Source organism: Hippocampus zosterae, chromosome 4, assembly GCF_025434085.1.
Source record: "Hippocampus zosterae strain Florida chromosome 4, ASM2543408v3, whole genome shotgun sequence".
Lineage (NCBI taxonomy): Eukaryota > Metazoa > Chordata > Actinopteri > Syngnathiformes > Syngnathidae > Hippocampus > Hippocampus zosterae.
Genome location: NC_067454.1, coordinates 23,273,695 through 23,293,171, shown reverse-complemented (window position 1 = coordinate 23,293,171; position 19,477 = coordinate 23,273,695). Strand labels below are relative to the sequence as shown.

The 19,477-nt window shown below is 40.6% G+C and overlaps 3 protein-coding genes across 3 annotated transcripts; 1 reads left to right on the top strand and 2 right to left on the bottom strand.

Moving 5' to 3' along the window:
* Window positions 1-196: 196 nt before the first annotated feature.
* LOC127599374 (retinaldehyde-binding protein 1-like) lies at window positions 197-5,569 on the bottom strand. Its single transcript, XM_052063310.1, has 8 exons — window positions 5,477-5,569; window positions 5,281-5,319; window positions 3,840-3,968; window positions 3,564-3,768; window positions 1,341-1,519; window positions 993-1,151; window positions 800-910; window positions 197-723 (listed from the first exon to the last, which is right to left on the bottom strand). Exons 2-8 carry the CDS (start codon window positions 5,287-5,289, stop codon window positions 577-579), a joined length of 939 nt encoding a protein of 312 aa, XP_051919270.1. The 5' UTR covers window positions 5,290-5,319; window positions 5,477-5,569; the 3' UTR covers window positions 197-576.
* A 1,755-nt stretch (window positions 5,570-7,324) lies between these two features.
* Window positions 7,325-14,572, bottom strand: slc39a1 (solute carrier family 39 member 1). Its single transcript, XM_052063317.1, has 4 exons — window positions 13,861-14,572; window positions 12,904-13,034; window positions 11,989-12,315; window positions 7,325-9,210 (listed from the first exon to the last, which is right to left on the bottom strand). The coding sequence occupies exons 1-4, from the start codon at window positions 13,973-13,975 to the stop codon at window positions 8,857-8,859; spliced, it is 927 nt and encodes a 308-aa protein (XP_051919277.1). The 5' UTR covers window positions 13,976-14,572; the 3' UTR covers window positions 7,325-8,856.
* Window positions 14,573-14,953: 381 nt separating this feature from the next.
* tmem208 (transmembrane protein 208) lies at window positions 14,954-18,087 on the top strand. Its single transcript, XM_052063377.1, has 6 exons — window positions 14,954-15,145; window positions 16,687-16,782; window positions 16,946-17,005; window positions 17,095-17,231; window positions 17,391-17,475; window positions 17,603-18,087. Exons 1-6 carry the CDS (start codon window positions 15,140-15,142, stop codon window positions 17,738-17,740), a joined length of 522 nt encoding a protein of 173 aa, XP_051919337.1. The 5' UTR covers window positions 14,954-15,139; the 3' UTR covers window positions 17,741-18,087.
* Window positions 18,088-19,477: the final 1,390 nt, after the last annotated feature.

The following is a 19,477-nucleotide window of genomic DNA, read 5'->3' as shown; positions in this document are numbered from 1 at the left end:
GAAATTGCAAGACTGTCATGATTCTGACATCAACAATGTGTTTGCAAATTCCGGTCACATTATATTACAAGCAGAAAACCTTTTTTAATGAATATACTTATAAATCCACTGCAAATTACAAAAGACATTTGAAGTGCTCCGGGCAATTAATTGTAGCTACAGCATTAAATTATCTGAAGAGTAACAAAGCCACAGGGACAGAATATATCGTTTAATACCACACAGGTTTATTTAATAACCCTTCTCATGTACTCTTAGGGCATCCTGCATTACAACCACTTCATTTTCTCTTAGCATTCATCTGGCGAGTTGTAGGCACATATTCATCAAGTTGGAAAGGCAAACAGCTAACTCAACTCCTCTGAACAGTAAAAAGAAAAATCAGCTGCACATGCCAAACAACTTTCTGCAATATCTAAACATCAATATCAATTATCACAGTAAACCACCTTATGCTAACTCTAAATACTTTTCTGCTTAGCGCTGCTTTACGGATTAAAAAAAAAAGATATTTGTGCTATAGCTTCAAATCAGAGTGCCTATTTGATCATCATCTGCGATGAAGGCCGTCCTGGTTCAGAGAGCCGTGTCCTCTGAGCCGAAAAGCCTGTTGGCGATAGCCTGGCAGTCTGCCACACAAGCTTTCCCATCAAAATCTGCAGGAAGAATGTCAGCATCAAATTCTTTCAAGTAGTTGTCCAGCTCGTCCCCGTGAACAAAAACCTGAGGTGAAAGGTATTCATCAGACGAGAAGCCATGCGGAAAAATATGTGTGTGAGCCCCGCCCCTCTGTCCATACCCTCTCCAGCAACTTGCTCTTCATGAAAGGCTTGACCACATTGTATGTAGTGGTGAAGTACCATGGCTGGTGGGTGACGTGGACCGCCTTGAAACGGGCGGGGAACGAATCCTGCATGGCGAACAAAACCGCAGTCGAAAACTGCTCACTGTTGACTGTGTTCAGTTGATCGATGACCTATTTCTCGACTGACCTGCAGCATGTCCACCATCTTCTTGAGCTCAGCCGGCTTAATCCCGGAGGCGTGCTGCATGGTAAAGCCCTTGAAATTCTCAATCAGGACGAAGCCATTGATCTGGGTCTCTTCATTCTCAAGCAACTTCTCCAGGATCACACAGTATGCTCTTAGAATCTGGCACACACACACACACACACACACACACACACACACACACAGTGGAACGGTGGCATTAGCAAGACCACTACAAAACACTTAATGCCGGTCGGTAATGCGTAGATGGATTTCGTATTTCTAAATGATATTTCAAGCCTATCAACATTTTTTTGTTGTTGATTGTTTTTCTTTTTTTTTTTTTGCAACCTCATCAAATGTGATCTCGTCCAGGTCCCAGTTCTCAATGTTGAAGAGCAGCACGACACGGCCGTATTTGTCCCTGCTGGGCAGAACCACAGGGTAGCCCAACTCAATGGTGCTGCGGACCATCTCGGGCGTCAGGTTCTCAAACAACTCAGGGTACTCCTTCCTGAAGCGCACGTAACCTACAAACAGCCACGACAATGCAAGATATTGATGGCGGGTCTATGCGTGTATGAGGAGATGCAATACACACAATGACACTACTGTTTCATCATAGCATGTGCAATGTTGCCCTTTTCATACCCCAAAGACCCCAATTAAGGTGCACGCATGAGTGTGCATGTGTTTGTTTTTCACTCACAACTCGCGGTTAACCCCTCAGAAAAAGTTCACATTTGCACACCAACACAAACGCTTTCCCTCATTAAACATGTGAGTGAAATGGAACTTTTGTCTACTTTTATCTCGATATGGCGATATGCGCGCCTTGGGTTCTTATCATGCTCAAAAGGGGAAATTATTGGGGTTTGGAAATCAATGCTTTCATTAACCTTAAACGAGCTTTTGTTTTGAAGAAAAGTCAAGTCAGTTGTTCCTTCCTTGTATATAAAAGCAATTCTCACTCAACATACTCATATGGAGCAGGCCTCAAACAAGGTTATAAAGTTAATTCAAACTCATGAAAGAACTCAACTGAGATTGAAAAAACATTTTTGTGAACAAAATAAAATAAGCTTTTAAAAGTTAGTAACTGTCATTGACAATTATACCGTTCCAGTTTTTTTTCCAACGTCGGCCGATGTTACTCCACTTTAAATTTCAAACTTGGAAACTACTTTACGGCTGCACACCCACCAGTAGATGGCGTTGATGACTTATTGGAGATATGACATCAGTATAGTTTGTGAGTTCACTGGGAGTCCAATGAGTGTTTTGTGCAACCTGACTTTTTCGACTGCTGATTACGAAAGGCAGATTAAAACCTTTTGATTTCCCGATGAATAAAAAGAGTCTATTTTTTCATTTGGCAGTTTGGTGTTTGGGAGTGAATGAAAAACACCAACTCACTGAAACGTTATAAAACGAACTTAAAACTATAATTATAGCGAAAGTATCCTTTATTTTATCAATTAATTTCATACATGAAATTTGGGGGTTTGTTTTAAATGCATTTATATTTCGGTACTATTATACGGCCATACAGAAGAAGGAAGCTCAACAGTCATTTGCGAATCGTAAATACTTTACTTTATTTCCCAAGAGTGACCTTTTTATCGTCTTGCACTCCACAAATACTCCCTGTTGTGAAAGCATGATAAAGATAAAGAATAGTTTAGTTTAGTTATGATATTTTTTTTAAATGAACAAACTAAAGCTAATACTAAAACTAATTTAAACCACCCGCGACCCTGGTGAGGATCAAGCGGTTCGGAAGATGAATAATTTATTGACTTATTTTAAACTTAAACTTAAACTTATTGAATATAAAGGACAAACATCAAATTGAAATCAAAACTAACTACCCGTATAGTGCAAAATCCTAATCTAGAACCTCGTTTCTCATGTGGGAAGAAATCAACTGAACCCCACATGATCAAGCACGAGTAAGCAAGAGGAGAGGCTTTTGATTTTTTTTTCCTTTCTGCTGTCCACTCCAAGCTCTATCCCGCGTGAATAGAATGAGGATACTGAATTAACAAAAGTAATGCTTGGGCAAATAACGTGATTGCATTTTTACTAATACTAGATAGACTCTTACCGCTATGGCGTGCGTCTGGCCCTCATAGCTCAGACATACAAAGAACACAGTGATCTCATTCACATTCGGGCTACACCATTGACAAATTCACCAATTTCTTGCATTTGGACTTCCACGTGTATCCATTCTATAGCTCACATCAACCAGTCAATCAATCAACAGCATCAAACTGAGCAGCAGTACAACCAGTGTAACTCATGGCGCTCTGCTGTGCAGTTCCCACTGGTACACGGTGAGTTCCCAAGTAAAATATACTCGCTGTCCCAGTTGGAGACAAAGGAGGTCTTTGTCAGGGCCTCATCAGAGCCTCCAATTAACAACCACATGGCTCCCTTTCTCTGTGATGGACAGTATTCATGCTAAAGCGGAGCACAAAAGAGGCCTCCCTCGCAATTACTGAAGCTATCAGTAAATATCAACGGAATGTGAACAAATGCTAAAACAATGATAAGGCGAAAGATGGTTACCCTTCATGAGTTCATGCGTCCTGACAACATCAAACTTGCGGGCTCGCAGGAAGCGCAGGAGCAGAGCGTCTGGCTTGTCCCCGAAACGCTCCAGCACCAGTTTGGCCAAGTCATCTCCCTCGGCCGCCCTCTCCTTCATCATGAGCCGCAGATCCTTGAGGGACAACATCCGCCTCTCCTCAGTCTCGTTCAGCTCATCTTTAGCCTGAAAAGTGGTTGTATCGTATTTAGAGTTGCGCAGTCAACGTCAGCCTGCCCCGTCCAAAGCCGTCATACCTTTTGTACGGTGTGGCCTGGCATTTTGTGACATGGCCCAAACACGGGCCCATGATCCTTCACTGTCAGATGCTCCAGCTTGGATCTCATGGCCTGCTCGTCCTCTGACACCACACGGAAAGATCCAGTCTGCGTAACAGACCGAACAGCGATGTTCACGAATAATAGCTCCTTATACTTTATGAGACTCAAATTTACTTTGTCTTGAACCACAAGACTTGAAGAAGTCTTGCCGATTTGAAAAACTGCAATTTAAGAATAATGTGATGCCAGTTTTGCTTTGGAAAGAAAAGTTAAATTTTCGTTTTTAATCCATGAAGTAATCATCTTTATATTTTACAATTATTACATATACAATACAATACTTTATACAGGTTCAAACGCTTAAAAAAAACTAAAACATTGATGTGTTTTTTTCTTACAAATAACTGACTTTTTTTTTTTTTAGAAATACTGTATAGAACGTTCATATATCAACGTCATGGAGAAAATTTGGCAAGATGTACAGCGATGAGGCACAGAGACTGTTGACATTCGACGACAGTCCCTTAACCAATCAGGATGCAGAACACAATGCACTCTAAAAAACAAACAAACCAAAAAAACTGCATGAAAAAAAATATGTGAAAGAGCGAATCCGTGAAAGATGAACCGTGTTATTGTGAGGGATTACTGTATATATAAATTCGGAGAGAGAAAGATTAACCAAGTCATAACTCGACTCAATTTTCTTGCAATTCAGTCAAAACTTGACATGACTTGGTTGATTTTTGCCACACTCGCTTCGGACTTGCTTGAAACTTGAAGGTCAAGACTTGACACATACTTGTGAATTGCACAGTCAAGTCATAAATACAATCATATGTTCTCTTACCACTTGTCTTAACCTGGCATTATGATTACCGTATTAATATTGCGTTTGTGGAATATGAGTCAAGCTGAAAAATCCACTTATTTTTATCCATCTCGGGTGGGGGGGGGGGGCATTTTTGACACTTGCTGTCCACTGAAAATGACATCACAGTTGCTTGGGGCTGAGGGAACAAACAATCACAGCTCACCTGTTTTCTGGGTTTGATGTGATTGCTTGTTAGCTGAGGCCTCAGTGACTGTGATGTCATTTTCAGTTGACACCAAATAGAGTAAGGGCCCCTGAGATGAATGAACATATTGATACACATATGAACACAACATATTATTGTGTAGAAAAAGGTTGACTTGACTTTCCCCTCGAAGTGTCAGGCATGCGTGTGAGCTGGCGGGCACCCCAAGCGACGCACACCACCGAGTGACTCGTTAAGCTGCTTCACATGATTACAGAAAAAAGACCTGTAAAGCCACGTCTTTAAGAAAAAAAATGCTCACGGGTCCATCCCAGAGCAAGCATCTACTGACACAATATCAGAAAGTTAAACATCTCACAGTAATTAATTTCACTTACAGCGGCCATGTTTGCTTGCCGTATCTCACGACAGCGTCACTGTGGAGAAAGATGACAGGCGTCTTAACTACGTTCTGTTGAAGTTTCACATACTGATGAAGAAATCATTCCATCTGGAAATACTATTTATGATTTATTTCTTCATCTCGGAGGAGCGTACTAAGATCGAGTAGCTAGCAAGAAATGTCCATCTTACCTTTAGCAGTTGGAGAACGATGAGTATTGGGGACTGTGGAGGAGGAAGAGAATACCACGGGAGGAAAGGGGGCGAGAAGGGAGGATGCATCACTCACTTGGCGCAAACCAACTGGCTCATTTGCATAATGCAAATTGAAGGTGGAGCTTAGGGTGGCAAGGGTCACTCAATGGGAGAGACAAAAAAAAAAGAACATCTACAGTACCAGCCACATTTTTTGAGAAGGACTGGTTTAAGCTGCCTAGCACATTTCCATAAGTAGCAATGAAAAATTAAATATAATTCGACTCATATCAATGAATCATATCAATCATAACAATGACTGTAAGTACGATTGGAATATTTCCATTTTTGTTCGATAAGTTGGTTGTGTACGGCTACCAAAAGCATCTAATTCACTATTTCAAAACAATTCTCCAGAAAAAGGATGAATTGACTGTAGCAAAGAGTAAATTGAGTTTGAATAGGCTTTCTGAACAAGTATTTGTGTTTCATACAGCTTTCCTGTGTTATATTTGACTTTCTCCTTCGAAGTGAACTATTGAAATTAATGAACTTTTAAGCGATATGAAAATGTATTAAGACACCTCCACAGCCTATACTCTACAATCCCTCACATTTACACTTTTCATTTACACTTCATCTGACATGAGGTTGAACGGCATTGTGGAACAGCACGTGAAATGTGAAGTTTGATCTCCTAGTTGTATGATTGTGGAAGTGTCATACGAGAGAACTGACCACACTCGACTTTATATTGCACCTTCCGCTCTGTACATTCCTTTGGAGGTGACCACTTGTTTTGTTTCTTTTTTCCACCAACTGTAGCTATTTTAGTATTTAATAATTGATCACAACAATTCATTTCAAAACAAAGAGCACTCAGTATAGAACAAAGGTCAGTGTGGGCGAGTGCTCGTTATAAGCTTCGATTTTGTCTTGTATCCATCATTCAGCAGAAAATATTCTGATGTGATTACAAACGGAAAATGATGCATCAGTCCACTAATTTTATACACTTGAAAGCTTTCTGACATGTTGAGATGTGAGAGAGCAGAAGAGTTCGCCATCTCGCAACCCGAGCTTGATGCTTCACTGGCTCCTTCACACATACTGAGGGGCCTCTCTGCTGGCCGACTTACTGTACTTTGTGCTTTTGTACTTCAACAGAACCTCTCATTAGCAGACCCTCGTGAATCACCCCCCACCCCCTCACACACACACACACCAAGGAAAAACGAGTTAATAATGCCTTCGGACCATCAGGCAAGAGTGTTGATGTTAGGAAACTCTGTAAGCCGTTAAGAGTCTTCATGATGAGTATACAACGAATCAAGTTGACGAGCTTGAATATCAAATAAAATATCTTTGTAGTGTATTCCAAAGTATGTGAAAATATTTGAAAATCATTGTTTCCTGTTTTAATTTACATTTCATACATCATCCGAACTTCATTGGAATTGGGTGGGGTTCGTGGAATGTAGTGTCATATGTGATTCTGAATGGCCCACTATTTGGACACAGGACATATTCGTGTGTGACTGAATGCTTCAAAAGGTATTATGAACTTATCGTACTGATAATTATACTTTTTACATGGAAGTCAGCATTAAAAAACGTTTAATAATTGACCATATTTTCATAAGGGTATTTTATAAACGTTGCCAACAAAACAACACGAATTGTACTTTCAGGCACTCACACTGTAATACTTACAAACCTCCACAAGATGGCGGTACATTGATTTTATTAACGTTAAACGTTTTTTAATGCATTAAATTACAGTAACCAACATTTGCTTCTGATCAGATACCAACTTATTTCAGAGTGAATACAGAATGACTAAGATTGTTGTAAATATCTATCTATGTAACATGACTTTATAATAAATTCACCCTCCAGAATTTGAGGTACAAGTGAAAAAAAGGCAGCTACGACGAACATCCTTTAAACAATAGTGTATGACACGATAATATTTCATTGCAGCACGATGCGTTTGTGGTACAGTATTCCACAATCTTAGAAAGGAACAGTTCTTGGTCACATGAGTCTCGCACGATGCGTTTGTTGTATAGTATTCCACAATCTTAGAAAGGAACAGTTCTTGGTCACATGAGTCTCGGAGTGAAGGAATAAAGAGCACTATAGATGGACCACTATAGTTCCTCAATTGCAAAATGGGTTGTCACTTACATTGCGCACATCGGGTACTCGAAACACTTTACACTGTTACCACATTCACCTACTGATTGATGACGCAGCATCAGGAGCAACTGGTGGTCAGTACAGTATCTTGCTTAAGGACACTTGGACATGGTCGCAATTGCCGCGGATTGAGCAAACAACCTCTGGGTTGGGAAATGACCACTAGACCGCTGAGCCATGCCGCCCCGAAGGCAAATGAACCAAACAAAGAATGCACTTTTCTTGAAAGCAAAGTGGGGCATTCCCAATCTCAACAGCTAAACAATCATTAAACTTTGTTGATACAATGTTTTATTTCATCATACAATTTTTTTTCTACATCACCATAAAAAATTTCAATATACTGCATGCTCTCAATTCTCATACAATGCAAAAATCAGATGGTGATATTAAATGACAGTTCTATCGATTTGTACACTAGTCTTTCTCGTATAGAATCTGAAGCTTTATGTGTGGTGGGCGTAGTGGGAAAAAAATCCCATGTTTTCTCTTGTTTGCATTCTCTTTTTTAGGTCACAATATTTGAGGCATCAGGAAGCGCGCCCACATGCATGCAAGCTCACATAACATATCTCACCATAAATTATATGAGCAATAAAATATTACTGAGTCCACAAATAGGCTAAAGGAAGTGTAATAACATAACAGTACAAATCAAAGGTCAGGAGGTCAGTGATAGACTACTTGAAGCAAAGACAAAAGATAAAATAACTTCTTGGGAAATTAAGTACCTGCGCAAACGTGGAGGCACTTGTCGGGAAACACACATCTTATTTGAATCAAATCAAGCAAATGTAGTTGCTAATTATGTGGCATGATTGGATAAAATACACAAAGTAAACATCTCCAGTGGTTTCTTCAGTCAGGTTCAAAGTGTTTGCCGGTGAAAAAGGCCCTGTTCACATAAAACTCTGAAATGAAATAACTTACATTTAGATATCATTCATGAAACATCTTAAAAAGTACACCAAAAGGTCTAAAAACATCAAGCATTGTTAATGCGTTCCCTCAAAAATTCACCTGCGGTGGATGATGTAAAGTCAAGGACCTGCAACGTAAACACAGTCATAAACGTGGAGAAAAATGCCCTCTGCACATTTGGAACAGAAGAGGAATCCAAAAAACAAAGCCAAAATCTTGACGAGCACCCTGGCCGACTTCAACATCTCGTGCCCTCAGCCCAAAAAGGTGAGTGAGGCCATGACGGCGAAGCCCAGCAGGAGGAAGAGCACCTTGAGCAGCTGCTTCCCGGGGGAGTTGAGCTCATGTGGGAGGATCTCGAGGAAGGTTATGTAGATGAAGGTCCCCGCCGCCAGGCCCTCCAGGAAAGATTGGATGAGCGCTCCGGCCGGCAGCTGGGCCTCAATCACGCTGATGCCGATGGCGATGCCCAAAGGCGACATGATGGCGAACACTCCGATGTAAGCGGCCACCCACGCGGGACGAACGGCGCTCTGGACCAGCTTCACTGACAGGCTGAACACGATGATGCTCTTGTGGACCAGTATGGCAATGCAGATTTCCAACACCTAGGTGGTGAAACATTTGGTTTTCATTCATTTCAACATACATTTAATCTTTAAGAAAGGACATTATGGCTAAGCGATATGGAAAAAAAAATAAGCCTAAATAGTCTAAGGTTGTGATAAACAGCGGTGACGTTGCTGATGTGGTGGTTGTGTTTGGCAATGTGTCCAAGTGCCACATAAATACGGTGTTGTGTGTATAGTTCTGTCTCCATGTGTACAAATGATTTGGTTGGTTTTTAAGAGTGCTTGGGATGGGCGAGTTTCTGGATTGTTTTATTTTACCTTTAATCCAGGTAGTATTTTTCTTGTTTTGTAAAGGTAAAAAAAAAATGTTTTTATTAATACCAGCTGATATGAAACATTTTTCAGTCGTATCATCTAGCTCTATTTTGCAACTTCATACTGTCATGCTTCACAATTAATCGTTGTCCCTCGATTATTTTGCACTTTAATTTATTTTGGACAAACACTGACTGGCAGAGAGTTGTTTTGGAGGGTGGGCGGGGAGGGGTTGCCCTTTTGTTTGTTTTTTAAAATGAACCCTCAACTTTAAGTTTTTTGTGCCTATTTTGGACTTGCATTAACTCTTGCAGAATGACCGTTTCTCCATTTTGTCAGAAATAAACAAACGGTCTTTCTTTAAAATGACCTGTTATTGGTTGAAATTGAATTTTATCAAAAGAAGTAGTATTGGTTACTTGGTATCAGTGATTACCCAAGAATTGAGTACTCACACTGGTATTGGTCTGAAAAAAAGTGGTATCAAACATCGTATACTGTACTATAGAATGGGTGTCCATCGCTCATTTGAATGAGACATGGCTTCTCACTCAGTCTTGATCCTTGGGCAGGTCAGAGACACGTTATTATGACAACCTGAAACTGTTATAAATTGTGAAGAACATACAAAAGTAATCTCTTGTAAACATCTATTTTTGCTTATGAGCCTCCGTTGCCAACACTGAAGCTTGGAGGTGAAAAACCCTCAAGCTACACCAAAGAATGTTGAGGCTGCATTGATGGGGGCCCCTTGACCACAGGACGACATTTAAGTCTTATGACCGGAACATTCCTTGCTTTTCAAAGCATCCGACCAGAAGCTTGAACTTCTCTTTTTAATGTATAATGGTTGTTCTCAGACAGTATGGTCTCGGAGTGTCACATGAGAGCCAAAAAACGAACTTCTTCAAAACCAGGTCCAAATGATACATGCTTTAAATCAAATTTTCTTGCAGTGGAAGTTGAAGAAATTACGATCGTTCACTCAGCTCTTTGCAAGACATTGTTGAATGTCATGGTAATGCACTCCGTTGTTTCATACTGGAGGGCTTAGCACTTGAACACTAAGCACTTAGCACTCAAGTAAAAACAAAAATATATATTTTTACACTTGAACACTTTCACTAGCCTGATACAAAGATACTCTGTTTAAAAAGTGGCACAAATTACCAACCATGTTGAAAATTACTTCTTAAAGGTGAACAATGGCTGTGATGTTACACGTGGTTTCATTACAGCACAGGGGTCAAACTCCAGGTCCGGGGGCCAGATCTGGTCCGCCACATCATTTTAATGAGGCCCGTGAAAACAGTTCAAACATGTCAACTTCCATGATCCCTTCTAAAATGTCTATCAACATTTTAAATTGTCATATATAATAAATAAGCGGTATATTCTAAGCATTTTCTTGTTACCAAACCCCTCATGAAAGTAATTTAAACAATAGTTGAATCAACAGTTATTCTTGACTTCTTTATACGGTTTCAGTCATAATGGCCCTTCCAGTGAAACGGTAACTCAAATGTGGCCCACGCCATAAATGAGTTTGACACCACTCACTGCATTACATGATCACGTGGACACCACAACTGTTTGCTTCATAAAATACAAAATGCCTGCAGCTAAACTGTCCACTTTTCAAATCCTGCTATTTCAGGCGCAAGAATGCACTGCAGAAATAGTGCAGGCAACTATAGTGTGAAAGAAATTTAGCGATCCATTTTATTGTTTGCCTGCCTCGAATAAAACTTGACACCATGCTTGGCACGCATCTTAAGTGGTTGTCGTAGAACACACAAAGAGAATTTTAATTTTTTTTACGTTAACATTGTGTTTTACAGTAAATAGATTAAACTTCCGGTTCAACTTACTAAAGTCATTCCCAAGGAATTACACAGTACATTACAGTGTAAATCATCAGCGGTACCTTGTGGAGACAGAAGTTAACATGCGTAAGGTCATTTTTTTCTGCCAACACATATTAAGACATTAAGAACAGTGTGGGGACTCGACTGTATTGTGTCGTATTGACATTCTGCCAGTTTATTGGGAACAACTGATTTTGAAACTGATGCAGTTTAAGGTTATACGGGGATCACGGGTGTGTTGGCGCATCACGAATAGGAAGTGGCCGCAGCGGCTATTTTTCCACCACTCAAAGTACATTCACATGCAAATTCCAACACAAATCTCCATAAGGTTGTTTATGTTATCCCTGCTGAATGTTTGCAATATTGTAAGCAGTGAATTCTGCGAATTAATTGTAAATGAGGGGAAAAAATATTGACTCTCGAAATGGGTCAGTGTTTGAACATTCTGCTGGACTACCAGTACCTTTTTTAGAACCAGCCTTATGTACTCACTGGCCCCAATTTATGATAGCCAAGAGCTGTATCCAAAGTGTAACCAAACAGAATCTGGGTAAACGCTGCTCAATATTCAGTATTATCTATAAAATAGAAATACGCCAGTGTACGATAGGCATTCCTCTTTTCTTACCTTCGAGTCAGTGTCCTGCAGGCCGATAGCCAGCCCCTCGAAAACCGAGTGGAGCGACAACGAGAGGAATAGCATAAATGAGCGAAAAGGCGAGTGGGCCTGAAAGTCGACATGGACATGGTGGCCGCTGCTCTCCAGATCTGGAGACACGGTGGTGTCGTGGCCGTGGCCGTGGCCATGGCCATGGCTGTTACTGTTGTCCTGTATAAGTGGGGCCCTCTCATCCACAGTCCCACCATTCTCCCGACAGTTCAGAACGACCCTCTCCAATATAAGGACCATGAAGAAGCCGGCAGCCATGATGAACTCAGGAAGGGGAAAGTTGATCTGTGTGACAAAAACAGTGAGATTAATCACTTAATCAAAATTAATCATTGGTATATCATAAAGTTTTGTTGAAATGTACCCAACCCTTTCTATTACATTCACACCTATGGAGAATTATGTATTATATTAAGTATTAGAAATGAATATGGCAACTTCATTGTTTTTCCAAGTATAATTAACACCTTTAAAACGCAATTCACCACTTGATGTGGACTGAAAATGACATCACAAGTACTCAGGGCTCTGGCAGCGACCTATCACCACTCAGGTTGTGAACGTCACATTAGATGTGATTGGTTGTTACCTGAGCCTTGAGCACATTTTTTGTTGACAGCAAGTGACAAGATGCGTTAAGGTGTTAATTTCCCATGAAAAATAATCAAGTTATCAAATGTATTAGAGACAAAATATTCATTTTATACTGCTGAAAATAGTGAAATCAGTAAAGCATCTCTTTCAGGAATTATTGGACTAATTTAAAATCCTCAATGAACATGCAAAATGATGCAAAGAGAATCATGTCATGCACAACTTAAGCGATCACGATAGTGCGAGGTAGGGAGGAGTCCCCGTGCCGGGTGGGTTAACCTCAATCATGTTGGACTCCAGGACGGCATTGATGTCCACCAGGTAATCTGGGATGATATCCAGTAAACATGCTGCCAGGAAGACTCCACCGGCAAAGCAGCTTATTAAACTCAAAACTGTGCGATGAGTCTCTGAAAATGCAAAGATTTGTTTTTTTCAAACCTTTTTTTAATTACACAAGATTACACATTTAAATAGATCCCACAAGCTTTTCTTTAGGGTGATTTAATGACAAATTAGACCGACAACCTATACTGTACTGTTGAGAATATATGACTATGAATGAGATAAGAAAACCTTTATTTGTTTCACAATGGAGAAATTCCCAAATTGTTTCCTCACCACATTAGCTGATGGTAAATATGTGCTTTTTAAGAATAGCAAAAGGTCAGAGGAGCCGACTCTAGAATATATAACTTTACAGAAAGTTCCTAATACCGTGGGAAAAGTAATGTTTTACTTCCACACGAGACTAAATCTAGATCCACTTTTCGACAGGTTCACTATGGTAACCACCTTGGGTTGCACTATACGTGTGAACATTTAGTATCCCTTTGGGCTAGACCTGAGCATAAGCAGCAGTGTATTGAGTTTGTATTCGCATAAAACCCCATTATATTAAATTCAATATCTTAATAAAAAGACTCGGTGACTAAATGTTACAGTCCCTAACATGAATCGACGTAGGCGTAGTCTCATCAAAATAAATACCAGCAGTTTGTTCTGTTCATCGTTGATCAAATCACTGATGACAAAAATCTACTGGGAGCACGTGACTCTTCACTGAGAAAAAAATACACTCAAGCAATCCAGCCTAATTGGTCAGAGTCCACCTTTCAAAAATAGTTATATTTATAAACGAAGAGTTTGTTTTCCTGTCATTCGGTCAATGTAATATTCCATTTAAAAGCAACAAAGTAAGCCCCCGCTATTGGTGAAATCAATAACTTCACCTACCTGTCCCGTTTGTGTCTCTGAACCATGTGACTCGAGCGGGGATGAAACCGAAAAAAAGAGTTAGTAGCAGCAAACCAAATAGAGCACCGACTTTCACTTGAAGCAAAAACTCCATAATGTGTCTAAGTGTCAGAAGAAGGCTCGCTGCCTACCCGACTTGGTGTTTAGTTAGTTGTCAACCTACATTAGGATTGTTTGACAAAACAAACATATCTGGGCTGTGGAAACCCCTCCTACGGTGGCCGACAAAGTCAAAGTATGAATGGACAGCTGACAGCAAAAGTCTCACAGACCTAGATGTATTTCCATAGATGCCGCTTTAAGCCTATGGATCCCGTGCTACGACACGTCAACACTGCGCCATTTTGGATGTGGTATATCTATCTGTACGTGGTTGGAGGCTATGTCACATGACGTGGAAACGCAAAAATTGTGTTTCTATTACACCTTTGCGATATACTTAAACCACACGTCTCAAAATCGTCTATTTTCATGATTATCTGTGACATTTGACAGGTTTTTCGAAATGTGTATGTTCCCATTACCAATTTGCTTTTGCACAATTTGTATCCCGCCGTTTAGCCACACTTAATTGAATTTCTTCAACTTAACGTTCAGAGTATTGGGAAGAAAGCACATCCCATCAACACCGCCTCGTGCCTTTGCGATAATTTGTTTCAATTAAACAGTCGGATTCCCTTGGTCAGCACCAGCTCCAAGTCAGCTGCCATGGCACCAGCCGAGACTGATGGAGTACTCGTCACATTGTGTAGAAACGCGAAAATGTGTTACTACCATTACACTTTCGCGATTATATTTATATGCCACGCGCCTCGAGATCTGTCTCATACGGAGCACCTAAGGGGACATGGAAGAAAAAAATAAAAATAAAATAACACTTTGCGAGATTCGCAAAGGTTTATTTTTTCCCTTTCATGTCCCCTTAGGGGTTCCGTAGTCTCATGATACTTGAAATCAAAATTAAAGTTTGCTTCGATATCGGATGGCACAGCTATACAATAGAATAATTATATAATGGCCACCAGAGGGTACACTACCATCAAATTTCAGATTTCATAGCCCGCTATGACGTTTATTTCACGCGCCGGAAATGCTAATCTCAGACGTGTTTAACGCTGATGTGTTACAGGAATTAACACTGAGCGATTTTGTCTTCAAGTTTTCAATGCGCCTACATAAACGTAGCAAAGGGGGGTTCGAGGACAGCGTGTTGTAAAGGACACAGTGGAAACGACCACAAGTATATCTCTGGGAGCTAATGGCGGTGAGGTTTCACACGCATGTACTTTTTTTATTCTTTTCTTTGGCGTTCACTGACTCGACTGTCCGACTATAGCGTTAACGGTGCGCGTTTGGGGCATGAAGTAAACTATCACACTTACTTATATATATACATATAGTCCATGAATGATATTCCCTATTGTAATTAACATACATCATATGTGGCAAGGCGAGCTGTATTAAATTGGTGACTAGACAACGCCACCTGGTGACTTACACTCTTTAAGACTTTGAAATATCCAATCACATGTTACATTAAGAAAAAAATAGAAATAACTTTCACAGCCAGAACGTGATTTTAAAGAAAGTGTCAAACTTTATGAAGAGTCGTATGGGACATGCCAAAGAAAGGGGAAACGGGACACGGTATGGGGTTACCGCAACAGCGGAAATAAAGATGGGGAGCATCTAAAACTACACAGCACCCGTGACACGCTAACCAAAAAGTGAAGAAAGACCACGACCAGGGAACCGCTGCCGAACCGGGGCCCTCGGCACCTGTCAAACAAAAACAAACGCACGCTTAAAACATGCAATTATGGCGGCCCCATACCACTATAAACAAAATGCAATATTCCCCCCAATCAGAAGAACCTGAAACTCAACAATGTCACACTAAGATATGACAATTTATAAACAAACAAATAAATCCAAAAGACATTTACCGGTATTTTACAGAAACGAACACAAGATAAATAATTATCAAATTAAAGTCTGCAATATTACTAAAAACCATCTGGCACAGTACAGTCAGAATGCCTCGGTTGCAATTGTGAGGAAATGCTGCGGTTTCAGCCATCACCTTCCACCCCGAGAGCGTCGGAATTAAAACCAGTGGAAGGAGAGAGCCCAGTACTTAAAACCAGGGAAAAGGAGCCGTGTAAGGATTGTGTCTAGTATCCATGAGCCAAGACAACAGCAGCAGCAGTAAGGCTGCACGGGTGCATGTGTCCAGGAAAGCTCTGCCCAGACTCCACTTGTGATGGTGCAGGAAGTGCACCACACTCACGAGGAACACCCGAAGTAGCCCAGCCCCCTGTCACACCACACTGCTTGTGGCGAAATCCAACGTCACTCTGCACTGAACAAGCACACGCTGCATGCCAACACACACGTGTGTGCCGACTCCAAGGAGGAGGTACAGAAAGAGGAACTTCCAAGCAGGTGTATCTATAGGGTAGGCGTACGTCCTGTAATTGATGATCACCATGCCGCACTGCCCAAGCAGGCGGAAGCGCGAGTCCATATCCTGCCACAGATAATTCAAAGAAATCTACTCATGAAACATTTTACGTTCAAGTATAACTAAACGTGAGATTCCCCACAAAATGAGGATTGCGGTTTTAGCAAAAACCCTACGGTGACTGCAAAGATTGAAATGCATGGAATGGGACACGTAAACGTCAGGAGAAAACTTAATTCTTCAGGAACCAATGATTCATTTTATAGTATGAAATGTTGACATGAAGTTTATTAATGAAACTGATCTTACCCCCCCCCCCCCCAACGTCTCCCTACTTGCAGCCCAAAGGCAAAGTTGGTACGAAGGGAAAGAAGCAGATTTTCGAGGAGAATGAGTCAACCCTCAAGTTCTATACAAGAGTCATTCTGGGAGCTAATGTAAGCATGGATCTTGCATTTGTGTGCCATGAAATGGGAACATGTCCATCGCGATAAATGTCAGTTGAATGCGTAATGTAAGATGACGAGCTTTTTAAAGCCGTTTTATTTGTCACTTGTGTAACTCCAATCACTAACTGTAAATAATAATTCTCTTACAAAGGCCATATATGTTGCTGTAAATCTTTTGATCTTCTACAATTCATCTACTTTTTGGACATGGGTAAGTAAGTATTGTATTCGAGTGCTGAGCGGATTTCTGGGCAAACTATTCTCTTCAGTGAAAGTTTCTATGTTTCCACCTTCATACAGCTGTTATTAGCATTTGCGCTAGCTGTCTATATTGGGAGTTACCGCTCCATGTCCACGATGGCCAAACCGGTATTTGCTGAGGACGGAAGTCTCCTTGACGGAGGAATAGACTTAAACATGGAGCAGGGAATGGCCGAGTAGGTGATCACACCATATTCAACTGTCACCTCACAGGATATTCCTTAACTGCACAGGCAATGTTTGATGTAACATGTAATTCATATTGTTTTAAATTGTCGGTGTGTAATGTTAAAAAGGGTTTCAGTGGCAATCAAGTCTTTTTTTTCCTCTAACAGGCACCTGAAGGATGTCATCCTGCTCACAGTGTTTGTCCAAGTGCTCAGTTGCATCTCTTCGTATTTTTGGTATCTGTGGTTGCTGGTGAGAGTCTCTCTCCTTAATAATTACTTCAGATTAATGTATTTTTTTCCACTCCCATTTTTGCTCTCAAGCCCTGCACGTTCATCCACATTTAAAGAGATGTAATGGTGTGCTGTTTGTTTGCCAGGCGCCGGCTCGCGCTGCTCACCTGCTTTGGGTGAACATTCTGGGCCCCTGGTTTTCTGCAGAGAGCCCGTCCGCACCGGAGGAAGTGAACGAGAAGAAGCAGAGAAGACAAGATCGGCGACAGATGAAGAGATTCTGATGCTGCACAGCAAACAAAGCAGTATTTTTTTTTTATACACAGGATCTATTATAATCCTAAATTATTACAGAGAAGAAGTTTTCTTGTGACATTCAATGCAAATCTGGTCTTGTCATCATGTTATTTCCATGTTTGTTTGCTTCCTGCATGCAATCCAGTTGACTTTGTAAATGACACCAGCTTTAACCTCATGTAAAGTTATCTGTGGCCTGTTAGCACCTGTACATTTTTCTGATGTGCTGCACTTCAACATCCTCGCCATACACATGAAACTGAGTTCAGTCATTATGCTGCAGGGATGTTTTTGTCTTGAGTTAATTTCTTTTCAATTAAAAAAAGTGACAATACTCGTGCTGTTGTAATTCAATCCATAGTTTTGTTTTTTTATCCTGCAAAGGCTAGGTTGGACAGTGGACTGGACAAGTGGGCTTTCTCCTCATCCAGCCATTTTCTAATGAGTCTATCCTCACGAGGGTTGTGGACTTGCTGGAGCCTATCCAATACGTTCTGAGGCAATGGGCAGGGTACACCCAAACTGGTTGCCAACTAGTCACAGAGACAACAAAGTTCGAGGAAACCGTAGTATAGGCACAGGGAGGCCGAAGCCCGAATCGGACCATGCACCTCTGCACTGTGAGGCAGACGTACTGACCAATCAGGCGGCACGTTGGCCACCTGGTTTCCGCTAATATTCCAGAAAACTTCAAGGGGATAGAAGACTAAAAATTGTTCATAGGTCTGAGTTGTTGTCTATGTGTATGTTATTTGCGGTTTACCTGCCTGGAAGTGCTAACATAGGTGTGGTTTACAAACACCTTAAATTCGGCTATTTCAAATGTTTCAAGGGTCAGGTGATGCGAAATGTTTGTGTTTAATTAAATGCTATGTTTTCTGTAATTTATTAGTGGACAATGTGGGACCGTATTTACAGAGGTGGGCATTCTGTCAGCACTGACTGTCCTACAATCTCAAAATGGTGCTATAGTCTTTACCTCGAATGCGCTTGTTAATAATGTTCTTTTTAATCTCCTGCGACAACTCTCTCCTTTGCTTCCTCTTGTCAATGTTTAGCGTGGGACACACATTGTCACCAAACAACAGTAACTTCTTGTTATCCTTAGAATAGGGCAACTGATTACAAGTTTGAAGACTGTGATGCTAATTTGAGGACATACCTTGATTGAACATGTCCCTCCGGTCAATTTATTTTCATTTTTCTCTTATCTTTGCCTATGCCTGTTTCATGGGTTAGATTTTTTTTAAATAATTTTGTTTTACCACAAATCCAAAGCAGTGTATGGTTTTCATTGGTTAATTTTAATTTAGTTTTGGATATGTTTTTACTTTCGTGAGGTTCAATTTCTTTCCATGACCACTGTTGATTTTTAGTTCAATTAAAAGAGGGGTACCCTCAATTTTGTCCCTGTGTGTGTGTGTGTGCGTGTGTGTATTGAGAGAAGACACGTCTGGTCTAACTGTATAGAAATGATGGAAATACAGTAGTGAGCTTTTTTGCCCAAAATGTTTTGCCATTTTTCTTGTAGCTGTCAAAATCATTGTATGAGTCATTTTTGCTTAGATTGTATGTCCGGTATATACATTTTAAAATCTATTTTACTGTAGTTGATTTTTTTTTCTTTTGACTAATTAAAGATAACACCAGTCAGTCATTTGATGAATGGCAATACTTCAGTCTGTTTGAGACCTGCTTTGAATCTAAAAAAGAAAAGGAAAGAC

Excerpts from the sequence above, each read along its gene's own strand:
- slc39a1 (XM_052063317.1), bottom strand. The coding sequence starts at position 13,975 with ATGGAGTTTTTGCTTCAAGTGAAAGTCGGTGCTCTATTTGGTTTGCTG. Across the intron at positions 13,035-13,860 it reads CAGAGACACAAACGGGACAG|AGACTCATCGCACAGTTTTG; the intron begins GTAGGTGAAGTT and ends TTGCATTTTCAG. Across the intron at positions 9,211-11,988 it reads TGCAGGACACTGACTCGAAG|GTGTTGGAAATCTGCATTGC; the intron begins GTAAGAAAAGAG and ends TTCACCACCTAG.
- LOC127599374 (XM_052063310.1), bottom strand. Across the intron at positions 911-992 it reads AGATGGTGGACATGCTGCAG|GATTCGTTCCCCGCCCGTTT; the intron begins GTCAGTCGAGAA and ends TTCGCCATGCAG. Across the intron at positions 724-799 it reads AGAGCAAGTTGCTGGAGAGG|GTTTTTGTTCACGGGGACGA; the intron begins GTATGGACAGAG and ends CTTTCACCTCAG.
- tmem208 (XM_052063377.1), top strand. Across the intron at positions 17,006-17,094 it reads CATCTACTTTTTGGACATGG|CTGTTATTAGCATTTGCGCT; the intron begins GTAAGTAAGTAT and ends ACCTTCATACAG. Across the intron at positions 17,232-17,390 it reads ATGGAGCAGGGAATGGCCGA|GCACCTGAAGGATGTCATCC; the intron begins GTAGGTGATCAC and ends TTCCTCTAACAG.